The 15,858-nt window shown below is 48.7% G+C and overlaps 1 protein-coding gene across 4 annotated transcripts in view; it reads left to right on the forward strand.

Annotated features, from left to right (window-relative positions):
- The window catches only part of SBF2 (SET binding factor 2), a 420,356-nt gene that overhangs the window by 80,935 nt on the left and 323,563 nt on the right, over positions 1–15,858 (forward strand). For all 4 annotated transcript variants that reach the window (XM_040327974.1, XM_040327975.1, XM_040327976.1 and 1 more), the window contains exon 2: positions 986–1,071. In XM_040327974.1, the coding sequence (XP_040183908.1) occupies positions 986–1,071 (86 nt within the window). The remainder of the gene's footprint in view (positions 1–985; positions 1,072–15,858) is intronic.

The raw sequence follows: 15,858 nt of genomic DNA on the forward strand, positions 1-15,858 counted from the left end.
GGATGTCCCGATACCGATACTAGTATCTGTACCGATACCGAGCATTTCCCCAAGTACTCAGGGGAAATGCTCCGATGCTTCACCCGATACTTGGGCAGTCAGGGGTGATCGGTGCGGCAGGGGAGTTACAAACACTGATCTGCCCCCTTTTCAGCTGTTTTAGTGAAAGTTATACAGCGGTGATCGGTGCTTGTAACTTCCCCCAAAGCCACACCGATGACCGCTGACTGTCCCCATTCTGTCCCGCTCCATGCAGCTCTCCCCCCTCCGTGAAGCTCTCCCCCTCTGCGTAGCTCTCCCCCTCTGTGTAGCTCTCCCCCTCTGTGTAGCTCTCCCCCTCCGTGAAGCTCTCCCCCTCCGTGTAGTTTTCCCTCTCCATGTAGCTCTCCCCCTCTCCATGTAGCTCTCCCCCCTCCGTGAAGCTCTCCCCCCTCCGTGTAGCTCTCCCCCCTCCGTGTAGCTCTCCCCCCTCCGTGTAGCTCTCCCCCCTCCGTGTAGCTCTCCCCCCTCCGTGTAGCTCTCCCCCCTCCGTGTAGCTCTCCCCCCTCCGTGTAGCTCTCCCCCCTCCGTGTAGCTCTCCCCCTCCGTGTAGCTCTACCCCCTCCGTGTAGCTCTCCCCCCTCCGTGTAGCTCTCCCCCCTCCGTGTAGCTCTCCCCCCTCCGTGTAGCTCTCCCCCCTCCGTGTAGCTCTCCCCCCTCCGTGTAGCTCTCCCCCCTCCGTGTAGCTCTCCCCCTGCGTGTAGCTCTCCCCCTGCGTGTAGCAGTGTCCTTCACCTAAAGGATCATTCCAGAGTTTGGTCCTTTGTATAGGATCCGGGGATCTGCTCATCATCCCGTATTGGAGGATAGAAAGTCTTGGCTGAAAAGCACAGAAAGAATCCAAAGTTTTAATCATGATAGGATTGCAGTACAGAACAAAGCCTTGTATCTCATTTGTGGTTATACAGCTGCGGAACATTGACTTTATTTTTCTTTCTATTCACAGCCTCTAGTGAAGGATTGGGCAAAATAATTCAAAGGTTTCCTCTGACGGACTGGAGCGAAACGCCGTTCCCACAAGGGATTGAACTGGTAGGTGGAACGCAGTGTATTGTGATATTTTTAGCAGTTTATGTTTATATGTTCCTGGACCAAATTCACAGAACAAAAAAGTAACAAAGTTCTGTAGTGATACAATGTAGCAAAAATAATATTTTACCGCTTCAAAGTGTCATCTTCTCTCTGCTCCTCCCACCGCGATATTCGCCTTCATTACCTTTCACAGGAGAGGCTGGTACTGGGCCGCAAGCTGGCACGAGTGATATCGGAAACCTTTTATAGTTTTAGGTCAGACGTCTTCAATCCCAGAATGTGCGCCTTCTGGGGGCCCGCAATGCTGTCTGCCATTGGCTGTAATTAACCGTTCCCTCGGCTATATATATATATATATCCCGTATTTATCGGGGTATTGCGCGCTCTGGCGTATAGCGGGCACCCCTAATTTTGACCCGTTTTTCCTGTAAAAAAACATTTTATTACATTTTACTACTTACAGTTTTGGTGTCTTGCCCGGCGGCCTCGTCCGGTCCGGCGTCCGTCTGCGGCCTCGGTGGTGTCCCACGCTGTCTTCATGTCGAATCCCCGCTTCCCGCACTCAGTTTGAAGCCTCTGCCGACGTATACCAAGCGCAGTACACTCGGGTATATTCGGCCAGGCTCGGCTTCTCACGCATAAACGTCACAGAGCGTGACTACGAGTGAAGCCGAGCCTGGCCGAATGTACCCGAGTGTACTGCGCTCAGTATATGTCGGCGCAGGAATTCAAACACGGCGCGGGAAGCGGGTATCGGCGTATATCGCGCACCCACGATTTATATCGCGCACTAAAAAAGTGCGCGATATACGCCGATAAATACGGTAGATATATCTCGTATATACTCGTGTATAAACCAACCCGAATATAAGCCGAGGCACCTAATTTTACCACAAAAAAATGGAAAAACGTATTGACTCGAGTATAAGCCTAGGGTGTCCATCTGCATGCCTCGCTGTGCCTCACTTTGCCTCACTGTGCCCATGCCTCACTGTGTCCATGCCTCACTGTGCCCATGACTAGACTGACGTTTAACATGGGAGTCTATGGAAGGGGTGCCGGCTTTGAAAAATCGGAGCTCCCCAGCCGTAGGTCCCCCAGACCACAAACTTTGCACACTTGTAGAGGAGAAATGGGGCTACATAAGTTCCAGGTCCAGGGGACCTACGACCGGCCGGTTCCGCGGTCCCCAAATTCACCAGAGAAATTACCGTTTAACATGGGAGTCTATTGAAGGGGTGCCCGGGTTTGAAAAGCCGGTGCTCCTCGGCCGTAGGTCCCCCGGACCCTCCACCTTTCCACACTTGTAGAGGAAGAGTGGGGCTACATGTGTGCCAAGTTTGGGGTCCAGGGGACCTACGGCTGGCCAGTACTGGGTCTCCAAAGTCCAGGAGATCAGGCGCAAAAAGGTGACTCGAGTATAAACCGAGGGGGGCATTTTCAGCACAAGAAAATGTGCTGAAAAACTCGGGTTATACTCGAGTATATACGGTGTGTATATATTATATATATTTTTTTATTTTATTCTCACACACACACATATACCGTGTTTGTTATGGATTCACTGTGAACTCAATTAGCCAGCGCACCGATCACTCTGCACACTAATTGCATTATACAGTGGTAGAGCTTGGGTGAGTTTTCTCCCTGCTATAATAAGGCTCACCTGTAGGTAAAATGAATATCTAGTAAACGTGCACCGTTTAGGAGATATTCACTCTGGATGCAGCTGGTGACATCACCAGCGCATGTACTCTGAAGCAGGGCCATCTTAATAGCATCATGGGCCCCTGGGCAAAGTAATGCTCTGGGGCCCCTACAATGATGACAGTGAAGGTAAACAGACATTAAGTAGGTAGGAGGTAGACTGCCTCCCCTGTGTATCTATCACTCTCAGTGCCATCATGGGGCCCCCAATTTCTGGGCAGCGTGGGCTCAAGGACCAGCTGCTTTGAGGAAAGTGCAGGGCCCCCCCATGCAGCTGGGGCCCCTGGGCAGGGCCCAGGTGTGCCCTCTCATTAATACAGTAATTTTGTCAGATAAAAGTCTGGGTCCTTAAGTGGTTAATCTTTTCAGTATTTTGCGATTTGTTAAATTTCATCTTATAAAATCATGGCAAATTAATTCTGGGTGCGGCCATGTTTATTTACAGTGTCCATGACTCCCAACCTCGTGCATCGTTCTTCTGCGGCGTTGGACATTGAAATTAAAAGGTGCAAGAAAACTCCCTGAAGATTTTCCATTGTAGATGAAAACATGAATGTGACACATTTATCTGCATTAAACGATACACTGGAGAAAAGCTCCGTGATTAACATCGCTTGTTACTATGTAACCAGCAAATTACAAAATAACGATAAAGTGACAGTGTACAATCAAGCAATCAAAAACATGTAAACATCATTTACCGTATATACTCGAGTATAAGCCGAGGCACCTAATTTTACCACCAAAAAATGGGAAAACTTATTGACTCGAGTATAAGCCTAGGGTTTCCATCTGCATGCCTCACTGTGCCCATGCCGCACTGTGTCCATGCCGCACTGTGTCCATGCCGCACTGTGTCCATGCCGCACTGTGTCCATGCCGCACTGTGTCCATGCCTCACTGTGTCCATGCCTCACTGTGTCCATGCCGCACTGTGTCCATGCCGCACTGTGTCCATGCCGCACTGTGTCCATGCCGCACTGTGTCCATGCCGCTCTGTGTCCATGCCGCACTGTGTCCATGCCGCTCTGTGTCCATGCCGCACTGTGCCCATGACTAGACTGACGTTTAACATGGGAGTCTATGGAAGGGGAGCCCGGCTTTGAAAAATCGGTGCTCCCCGGCTGTAGGTCCCAAACTTTGCTCAATTGTAGAAAAAAAATGTGGCTACATGTGTGCCAAGTTCCGGGTCCAGGGGACCTACGACAGGCCGGTACCGGGTCCCCAAAGTCACCGGAGAAATTACCATTTAACATGGGAGTCTATGGAAGGGATGACCGGCTTTAAAAAAAATCGGTGCTCCCCGGCCGTACTTGTAGAGGAAGAGTGGGGCTACATGTGTGCCAAGTTTGGGGTCCAGGGGACCTACGGTCGGCCGGTACCGGGGTCCCCAAAGTCCGGGAGATCAGGCCCAAAAAAGTGACTCGAGTATAAGCCATGGGGGGCGTTTTCAGCACAAAAAAATGTGCTGAAAAATTTGGCTTATACTCGAGCATATACAGTAATTACTGTGCCAAAAACCAAAGTATAGATATGTTGGGAAATCAGTGATGAAGTCCATGTAACAGATGAATAAATAATGACGAAAAATCTCTCACATACAGGAATATCTTTGGCTGCGTGTAGCCCCCAATATTCAATAATTTTCCGAGCGATCCTTACAAAAAGCACAAAGAGACAAAAAATTGGGATACAGGTCTTTACTCGCCAGACGTCGTTGACCCAAATTGGGCTTGTATGGAATTTGGCATGTGTGTGTGTGTGTATATGTATATGTATATGTATATGTGTATGTATATATGTATATATATATATATATATATATATATATATATATATATATATATATATATATATATATATATATATATATATATATATATATATATATATATATATACACACACATACACACACAGGGTTTGACAAATTTGCTTGGAATCTAGGAGGCAGTTAAAGTTAGGAGCCAAAAACGCACCCCCTGTCCCGCCAAGCTCGCGCGCAGAAGCGAACGCATACGTGAGCAGCGCCCGCATATGTAAATGGTATTCAAACCACACAAGTGAGGTATCACCGCGATCGTCGGAGCGAGAGCAATAATTCCAGCCCTAGACCTCCTTTGTAACTCAAAACATGCAACCTGTAGAATTTTTTAAACGTCGCCTATGGAGATTTTAAAGGGTAAAAGTTTGTCGCCATTCCACGAGCGGACGCAATTTTGAAGCGTGACATGTTGGGTATCAATTTACTCGGCGTAACATTATCTTTCACAATATAAAAAAAATTGGGCTAACTTTACTGTTGTCTTATTTTTTTAATTCAAATTTTTTTATTTTTTCCCCCAAAAAAGTGCGCTTGTAAGACCGCTGCGCAAATACGATGTGACAAAGTATTGCAATGACTGCCATTTTATTCTCTAGGGTGTTAGAATAAAAAATGTATATAATGTTTGGGGGTTCTAATTAGATGTGAGGAGATGGCAGTGAAAACAGTGAAAACGCATTAGTAACGCTGTTTTGCTACTTGTAATGTAACCTGAAATGCCAACGGCCACCACAAGATGGCGCCAGATCACAGAAGGAAGCTGAGGCCTACAAAAGGCCGCAAAGCCGCGGCCTCAATTAGCGGCCTGCCCACGCCGGCCGCTAATTGAGGCCGTGGCTTTGCGGCCTTCTGCAGGCCTCGGTTTCCTTCTGTGAAGGCTGCAAAGCCGCGGCCTCAATTACCGGCAGGCGCGGGCCCGCCGCGATCGCGCCCCACGCCGGCTGGTAATTGAGGCCGAGGCTTTGCGGCTTTCTGCAGGCTTAAGCTTCCCCAGGCGCCAGGTCACAATTTCTTGTCACAATTGCGACCGGGCGCTCGGATTTTGTCGAGGCCTGTGTGTGTGTGTGTGTGTGTGTGTGTGTATATAATATATATATATATACACACATACATATATATATTATTTTACATATATATATATATACACACACACACTAGCGTGTATAACCATTATATTTTCTGCATTGCTGTGTAATGTTCTCTAGCACAAGCTTTGCATTCCACAGGTTCTCTTTAAAGGATCTTTTTTTTTTATGAATTATTCTTTAGCATATCTTGCTTGGATCCATCATCCATGTCAGTTCCCTCGATGTTCTGTAAAGATTGATTGCCCCCTCCCCCCCCCGGGGGTTAGATTGTTGTTATGGTCGGAGCGTTGCGGGTGGCAATATTTCTAGAATACAGGTTTTCCCGTGTCATTGGAGGAAGCGGAGAAGGTTAATGAGATTATGTAAAGGGAAGAATGGCATTCCTAAAACGTCGGAATAAATGACACTTTATAACATACTGGAACTGCGATATTGGGAACGTATATGGGATGTTGGGAACGGATATGGGATGTTGGGAACGGATATGGGATGTTGGGAACGTATATGGGATGTTGGGAACGTATAGGGGGTATTGGGAACGTATAGGGGGTATTGGGAACGTATATGGGATATTGGGAACGTATATGGGATATTGGGAACGTATGGGATATTGGGCACATATATGGGATATTGGGAACGTATATGGGATATTGGGAACGTATGGGATATTGGGCACATATATGGGATATTGGGAACGTATATGGGATATTGGGAACGTATATGGGATATTGGGAACGTATATGGGATATTGGGAACGTATGGGATATTGGGCACATATATGGGATATTGGGAACGTATATGGAATATGGGAACGTATATGGGATATGTGATATTGGGAACATATAGGGGATATTGGGAAAGTTTATGGGATATTGGGAACGTTTATGGGATATTGGGAACGTCGGTGTCGGAATAAATGACACTTTATAACATACTGGAACTGCAGTCTTGGAAACGTATATGGGATATGGGAACGTATATGGGATATTGGGAACGTATATGGGATATTGGGAACGTATATGGGATATTGGGAACGTATATGGGATATTGGGAACGGATATGGGATATTGGGAACGGATATGGGATATTGGGAACGTATAGGGGATATTGGGAACGTATATGGCATATTGGGAACGGATATGGGATATTGGGAACGTATAGGGGATATTGGGAACGTATATGGCATATTGGGAACGGATATGGGATATTGGGAACGGATATGGGATATTGGGAACGGATATGGGATATTGGGAATGTATACAGGATATTGGGAACGTATATGGCATATTGGGAACGTATTTGGGATATTGGGAACGCTTACACCCAGATCTGGTCTCCGGCACGGAGAACCAAGGAGTTCACCAGAATTCCAAAGATAGAGGCCAATGTGACATTTATTAGCATCCTTTGCTCGTTGTGGCAAGTAACGCAGGGACACATTGTACTCTGTATACAGCGCATTGTACAGAAGAACAGAGACCACACTTTTCACAGCCCGCAGCTCTACAGAATCCAACCTCCTGTATGTAGAATGAGTCGGCTTAAGGCAAAACTCCAGCATTTTGAGCAAATATCACTAAAGGGCTGCCCAGAATATTCAGTAAATACAATGTCAGAGACTACAGACAAGCAGGAGATTGTCAGAGACTGTAGACGTGTAAAAGGAGATGGGCAGAGACTCCAGACATAGTACAGGAGATGGTAAGAGACTGTAGACGTGTAATAGGAGATGGTCAAAGACTGCAGACATGGTACAGGAGCTGGTCAGAGACTGCAGACATGGTACAGGAGCTGGTCAGAGACTGCAGACATGGTACAGGAGCTGGTCAGAGACTGCAGACATGGTACAGGAGCTGGTCAGAGACTGCAGACATGGTACAGGCGCTGGTCAGAGACGGCAGACATGGTGCAGGAGCTGGTCAGAGACTGCAGACATGGTACAGGAGCTGGTCAGAGACTGCAGACATACTACAGGCGCTGGTCAGAGACGGCAGACATGGTGCAGGAGCTGGTCAGAGACTGCAGACATACTACAGGAGCTGGTCAGAGACTGCAGACATACTACAGGAGCTGGTCAGAGACTGCAGACATACTACAGGAGCTGGTCAGAGACTGCAGACATACTACAGATGCTGGTCAGAGACTGCAAACCTGATTCAGGAGATGGTAAAAGACTGCAGACCTGATTTAGGAGATGCTCAGAGACTGCAGACATAGTACAGGAAACGGTCAGAGACTTCAGAAATAGTACAGGAGAAGGTCAGAGACTGCAGACATAGTGCAGGACCAGATTTTTCACTCTCCAGTTTTAGTAAATCTCCCCTGTGTGTCCATTCTACACCTTTGGGGTTAATTTGAAGCTGCAGGATTGGCAGTGACGGTCCTGGCCACACACACGCCACCCCCTAGCATACGTCTCCTGTGTGCCAGACCCGGATTTTCACGCCGGTCCCCCAGCCTTTGATCTCGCCCATCTGTGAGATGATGCGGTGAATTTTCTCTCTAATCCTCCGGCCCCCGTCTGCCACGGCCGGACTAACCGCCGAAACAAAGATCAGTCAGCTTGGCGCGGGCCTTCGTGCGTAAAAACCGCATCTCTGTGAAGATTTATAAACCGAGACTCTGCGCTGCAACATCGGGATCAACCCCAGAAAAGGCGAAACGTGAAGCGCAGAGTGCGAATCCGCACGTCCCCGCCGCCTGAGTCACTGATTCGTATTACGAGACGCAGAACTGTCATAAAAGAGATAATTACAATTATTATTCACACAGGATTACATGGAGGAGAATGGAAGGGTGACGACGCTTCACTCCTATCATTGTGTTTATGAGTCTTATAAAGGGAACTATTATCTGTCCATTATAAAGTGAAACTCCGCCTTTTTTCTTTTCTTTTTGGAGAAAATAAACAATTTGGGATTTCTACATACCTTGGGAATTTCTCCCACAAATATGAAGTGCTATTCTTTCCACTGATATGGGGCATTATTCCCCCCACTGACACTGACAATATTGCACTATTCCTCCTACGGACGCCAATGATGGGGCACTATTCCTCCTACGGACACCAATGATGGGGCACTATTCCTCCTACGGACGCCATTGATGGGGCACTATTCCTCCCACTGACACCGACGATGGGGATCTATTCCTCCCACTCACCAATGATGGGGCACTATTCCTTCCACTTATACAGACGATTATTCTTCCCATTGACACCAACCATGGGGCACTATTCCTCCCACACAGTGTTAATTTAGTTGACTAAAATATTTTAGTCGACTAAATTGAAAACAATTGAGGTGACTAAAATACGACTAAAATTAAATTGAAATTTTACTTCAAAATGAACACTGGTCTGTAGTTTATGTTCATACCTCAATACCATAAATAATAACATCAGAGATTTTTTACTCCAGCCGTATATAATGAGTTTGGAAATTTTAGAGAAACGCTTAAATAATGCATTACAATTTAATTACACCCATTACATTTTAGATGACTAAAATGTGCTGAGATTTTAGTTGACTTAAATGTAGTAGACTAAATACGACTAAAACAATTGCAGAAGACTAAAATGGGACTAAAACTAAAATGCCATTTTAGTCACAAGGCCAAGACTAAAACGAAATCGAAATTTGCTGCCAAAATTAACACTGCTCCCATGGACACCAACAATGTGGCATTATTCCTCCTACGGACACCAATGATGGGCCACTATTCCTCCCACTGATGCCAATGATGGGGCATTATTCCTCCCACTGATACCAATGATGGGCCATTATTCCTCCCACTGACACCAATGATGGGCCATTATTCCTCCCACTGATGCCAATGATGGGCCACTATTCCTCCCACTGATACCAATGATGGGCCATTATTCCTCCCACTGACACCAATGATGGGGCATTATTCCTCCCACTGATACCAATGATGGGCCATTATTCCTCCCACTGATAACAATGATGGGGCACTATTTCTCTCACTGACACCAATGATGGGGCATTATTCCTTCTACTGACACCAGTGATGGGGCACTCTTCCTCATACCGACACGAATGATGGGCCATTATTCCACCCACTGACACCAATGATGGGGCACTATTCCTCCCACTAAAACCAGTGATGGGGCACTATCCTTTCTCACTGTCACTATTGATGGGGCACTATTCCTCCCACTGACACCAATGATGGGGCATTATTCCCCCCACTGACACTGACGATATTGCAATATTCCTCCCACGGACGCCGACGATGAGGATCTATTCCTCCCACTGTCACAAATGATGGGGCATTATTCCCCCCCACTGACACCAACATTGGGGCGTTATTCCCCCCCCTCTGGCTCTGGCATTTCCGCACAGCCAACCAGCTGCCGTTATTCAGGTAACCGGCGCTCAATGTCCGGCCATCTGAATAGACCAGCGGCAGCTGGCAACAATAACATACATTCATGCAATGCATGAATGTATGTTATTTGCGAGAGCCAGAGGGGGCGGCGCTGCAGAACGACATTCTTAATGTCTTAAAGGGCCCGTTTTTTTTTTTTTTATGACTACAGGAGGGGGGGGGGGGGCGACGCCCGGGCGCCCCTATGGACGGGCCGCCACTGGTTTGTATCCAGTACAACTGAGCCCTGTGTAATCGTTCTGTAGATGAGAGAACTGAGCCCTGTGTAATCGTTCTGTAGATGAGAGAACTGAGCCCTGTGTAATCGTTCTGTAGATGAGAGAACTGAGCCCTGTGTAATCGTTCTGTAGATGAGAGAACTGAGCCCTGTGTAATCGTTCTGTAGATGACAGAGAACTGAGCCCTGTGTAATCGTTCTGTACAGAGAGCACATGATGGGCGGAGCGTCTTGTACACATTAGAATACATTAATCCACAGAAGCCCGATGTTCCCAGGAATGTCTGCATGCTCTCTCTTGTCAAGGTGATGAGTATATTTAGCAATGCATGTGACCTGCTGTACCCGGTCCAACCTGTGAGCCTCACCCAGAACATTCCCTCTAAGAATTAATAAGTCACAATGCAGAAAGCTGCACGTTTACTATGGCTTACTTCTAGGAGTTTTTAGTTTTAAAATGGTTGTAAACCTCAGACATGAAATATGAACAAAGCATATCCCTCCTATAGCGTGTACTTGTCTCAATCCAGAGCACTAAGTGTCATTTCTGTCTTCTGCCTCCTTCCTCTGCTATCCGCATGAGTCACTTCTGACAGGTTTTCCTGACACCAAGAGAAAAATGGTGACAGAGGAGGGAGCTCGATCCAGCCAGGGCTGGTGCAAGGATTTTTGCCGCCCTTGGCAAAACCTAATTTTTCCGCCCCACCCTTGACTCCAGCCCTTTGCCCTGCCCATGTATACCCCACCTTTTTATTTAAGCGCCCATCAAATGCAGCCCATCCATGCAGCCTTCCCAGCGCCCATACAATGAAGCCTTCCCGGCACTCATCCAATGCAGCCTCCCCGGCGCCCATCCAATGCAGCCTCCCCGGCGCCCATCCAATGCAGCCTCCCTGGCACCCATCCAATGCAGCCTCCCCGGCGCCCATCCAATGCAGCCTCCCCGGCGCCCATCCAATGCAGCCTCCCCAGCGCCCATCCATTGCAGCCTCCCCGGCGCCCATCCAATGCAGCCTCCCCGGGCGCCCATCCAATGCAGCCTCCCCGGGCGCCCATCCAATGCAGCCTCCCCGGGCGCCCATCCAATGCAGCCTCCCCGGGCGCCCATCCAATGCAGCCTCCCCGGGCGCCCATCCAATGCAGCCTCCCCGGGCGCCCATCCAATGCAGCCTCCCCGGGCGCCCATCCAATGCAGCCTCCCCGGGCGCCCATCCAATGCAGCCTCCCCGGGCGCCCATCCAATGCAGCCTCCCCGGCGCCCATCCATTGCAGTCTCCCCAGGGGGGGTTTTCTTTGTACTATCTGGCTATAATAAGAGTGTAACAGAAGCACAAGGGAAGAAAGTGGGAAGGGATTACATCCGCAAAAACCGTCCAGTAGCAAGTAAGGAGGAGGGCTTTTCTCTTCTCTCAGGCTGCATGCTAGCAATGATATAGTTGATGAATTAATTTATCCTGATGAAGTCAGGTGACCTTGTGGCGTAACGCATAGAGGCGGGGCTAAACTGGATGACGTCATCGTGCATAGGAAGTGGTAAAAGATCAGCATTTTGTTTGCAGGACTGTGCAGACACGTATGCTTGTAAATCTTGGTGCATTCGAGCAACTTTTTAATGTGAGTGTGTAATTTTCATCCGTGGGAGTGAAGTGAATAAAAGGAAAATGGATAAAGCGATGTGTAGAGTGTTTTTTTTTTTTGTATGTGGCTGAGCGGAAGAGAAGAAATGTGACCTGGTTTGTATTTATAATTATGTTTTGCTCTTTTAGCATGCAGAGGAAGTACATCGCTGTATATATGAAAGACCGGAGAACAATCTTACTGTTGGCATTACACTGAAGTATAAAATAAAAAGATGTATCCTGCCCTTTTATTTGAATGGTGGACCATAGAAACGGTTAATGATTTTCCACATAACATTCAGAAATGATCGTCTTGTAAAAGCAGATGAGCATTAGAAAGGTTACAAAGTAGCAGCTGTAGGAAATAGAAACCCCTGGAGCTTACGCTTACATGAAACGGAAGCTGCGTCTTTCTGGTCTGGCCCGGTCCCTTTGGGCCCCGTTCTTGCCCTCCGTGTCCCTGTCCCCCTCCCCCCCTTTTTTTATGATATTTTCAGGAAAGTGAAGTTTTCTGTTTACTGATGCTAAAAGCAGCAGATGTCGAAGTAGATTCACATTTTCAAAATCTGGCACTACAAGTCTCAGCAGTCCCGGAGCTTCTGATTTTTGTTTTTAGGCCACTGGAGGTCCCAGCGGGTCTCTCTGCAGAGGTCCCAGCGGGTCTCTCTGCAGAGGTCCCAGCGGGTCTCTCTGCAGAGGTCCCAGCGGGTCTCTCTGCAGAGGTCCCAGCGGGTCTCTCTGCAGAGGTCTCAGCGGGTCTCTCTGCAGATGTCCCAGCGGGTCTCTCTGCAGATGTCCCAGCAGGTCTCTCTGCAGATGTCCCAGCGGGTCTCTCTGCAGATGTCCCAGCGGGTCTCTCTGCAGATGTCCCAGCGGGTCTCTCTGCAAAAGTCCCAGCGGGTCTCTCTGCAAAAGTCCCAGCGGGTCTCTCTGCAAAAGTCCCAGCGGGTCTCTCTGCAAAAGTCCCAGCGGGTCTCTCTGCAGAGGTCCCAGCGGGTCTCTCTGCAAAAGTCCCAGCGGTTCTCTCTGCAGATGTCCCAGCAGTTCTCTCTGCAGATGTCCCAGCGGTTCTCTCTGCAGATGTCCCAGCGGTTCTCTCTGCAGATGTCCCAGCGGGTCTCCCTGCCGAAGTCACAGCGGGTCTTTTTTTTTTTTTAATACTTGCCTGATCTGTGCAGTCATTTTGCACAGAGCAGCCCTGATCCTCTTCTGGGGTCCCCCGCCGGTGATCCTTTTCACCGGGTGTCCCCACGGAAAACCACTTTCCCTGGGGGAATCCGTGTGGGCGCGCTCCCTAGTCCTGCTGCTGCGTCCATTGACCCATGTAACAGGATTTGATTAACAGCAACGGGAGCCAATGGCTCAAGTCTATCAAATGAGGAGAGAGACAGCGTCAAGAGCTGCTGCGCTCATGCACATTGCTGGATCGGGCTCAGGTAAGGAAAGGGGGGGGGGTGCATCACAGAAGGTTTTTCACCTTAATGCATAGAATGCATTCGGGTGACAATACCTTGAGGCTTTACAATCACTTTAAAGCAGTAAGGCCGGACTAAAGCTGGGGGGGCTGTCATGATTCTGGGTGTGAAGCGCTTCACGTCCTCTTCCAAAATTGGTTCATTCTCATATCGTTTGTCATAACTAATAAAAATAAAAAAAGAATACTGCGAAGCAATTAAAAATTTTCCACAAAGTTTCGCGAAGTTTGCCAAAGATCTTTTACAGCGTTGGTTGTAGAAATTGATACCAGCATCGGTCTTAATTACCATTTATATTCCTTTTTGACATGGGCACATTTTTCTGCTTTTACAGTTTGTGGTTTTTTTTTATGGTATTTTTAGTTCTGCCAACCTGTTATTCATTACTTCCCAGTGTTCTGTGATGATGCATACATTTTGTGTGTTTCTGAGCAGTTGTGGTTTGGGTTCCATTCTAGCCAGGCTGCCCATCTGCATGGAGTTTGTGCTCAGAATTTGCCCTCTAGGTATGCATTCCTAAAAGAAGATGTTTCTGCAACACGGTAAACCATCTAGCTTGACATGAGCCGGCCATACTGGATTCATTTATTTTGTGTTTTGTTTTGTTCCGGTTCCTGCTGGAGTAACAGAATTTCAATCCATGTATGGCTGCCGCCTTTTAATGTTTTTCTGATATGTTGGCTTAAGAGGCAGATAGACAGTTGCTGCCCTGCCAACTGCTTGAGCTCAGTCATTGCCTCCCAATATAAAATAACAGTCCCTTTTTTTTTATAGCGTTAGGCAGCTAATAGGTGATTCCTTTTTTTTTTTTGTTCAACCAGCAGGTTACATTCCCCCTACTACACATTCCAGGTTGATTGGGGAATCCTCCCACTGTCCCTTTGCATTCTGATAAACTTCATTGCTATCAAAATGCACTTGGTGAACGTTGCCAGCTATGGCCTACGGTGGTGATCGATTTGGAAATTTTCCAGCATGGTGGTTTCACAGAAGTTGATCGGTAGATCAAATTCTGTACAACCACCCTACTCAGGACATGCATTGAAGTTTCGATCCATATATGGCTGGCTTTGGGGCTTCTTTTTGGAGCTGGGAGACAATGTGTAACTTCGGGCCGGAGCCACCTGCATCATAGCAACTGAACATGTTAAGCAGAAGGAGCCACCTGCATACCATCTTGGATGATAAAAACAGGAGCTGTATGTGTCCATGGAACCTAGGATGACAAGCAACAGGACCACCTGCATCATAGCAACCTAAGATGATGGGTAACCTGCGCCTTGGCAAGCTTGGATAATAATAAACAGGAGCTGCCTGCGTCCTAGTAACCAAGGACAACCAGGCAACAGTGGCCTCCTGCATCATATGAACACTGTATGATAAGAAACAGGAGTCGCTTGTGTCATTGGAACCTAGGGCAATGAGCAATAGGGTCACTTGTGCCCTAGCAACCCAAGATGATGAGTATCTGACTTTGGGGCATCTTTTGGAGTTGAAAAACAATGCATAACTTCTGGCAGGAGCCACCTGCATCATAGGAACTGAAGATGTTAAGTGGAAGGAGCCACCTGCGTGCCAGCAACCTTGGGTGATAAAAACAGGAGCCGTATATGTCCATGGAACCTGGAACGACAGGCAACAGGTACACCTGCGTCCTAGCAACCTAAGATGATGGGTAACAGGCCACCTGCGCCTTGGCAACCTTGGATAATAATAATCAGGAGCTGCCTGCGTCCTAGTAACCTAGGATAACCAGGCAACAGTGGCCTCCTGCGTCATATGAACATTGGATGATAAGAAACAGGAGTCACTTGTGTCCTTGGAACCTAGGGCAATGAGCAACAGGGCCACTTGCGGCCTTGCAACCTAGGATGATGAGTAACAGTAGTTGTACTCGGGGGAAATGCTCCGATGGCTCACCCGATACCTGGGCAGGCAGAGGAGTTGCAAGTTTTTCCCCCCCATGCTCCGTGCCGTCTTCCCCCCGTGCTCCGTGCCGTCTTCCCCCCGTGCTCCGTGCCGTCTTCCCCCCAGGCTCCGCGCCGTCTTCCCCCGGGCTCCGCGCCGTCTTCCCCCCGGGGCTCCGCGCCGTCTTTCCCCCGGGGCTCCGCGCCGTCTTTCCCCCGGGGCTCCGCGCCGTCTTTCCCCCGGGGCTCCGTGCCGTCTTTCCCCCGGGGCTCCGTGCCGTCTTTCCCCCGGGGCTCCGTGCCGTCTTTCCCCCGGGGCTCCGTGCCGTCTTTCCCCCGGGGCTCCGTGCCGTCTTTCCCCCGGGGCTCCGTGCCGTCTTTCCCCCGGGGCTCCGTGCCGTCTTTCCCCCGGGGCTCCGTGCCGTCTTTCCCCCGGGGCTCCGTGCCGTCTTTCCCCCGGGGCTCCGTGCCGTCTTTCCCCCGGGCTCCGTGCCGTCTTTCCCCCGGGCTCCGTGCCGTCTTTCCCCCGGGCTCCGTGCC

This window comes from Rana temporaria, chromosome 11 (genome assembly GCF_905171775.1).
Source record: "Rana temporaria chromosome 11, aRanTem1.1, whole genome shotgun sequence".
NCBI lineage: Eukaryota > Metazoa > Chordata > Amphibia > Anura > Ranidae > Rana > Rana temporaria.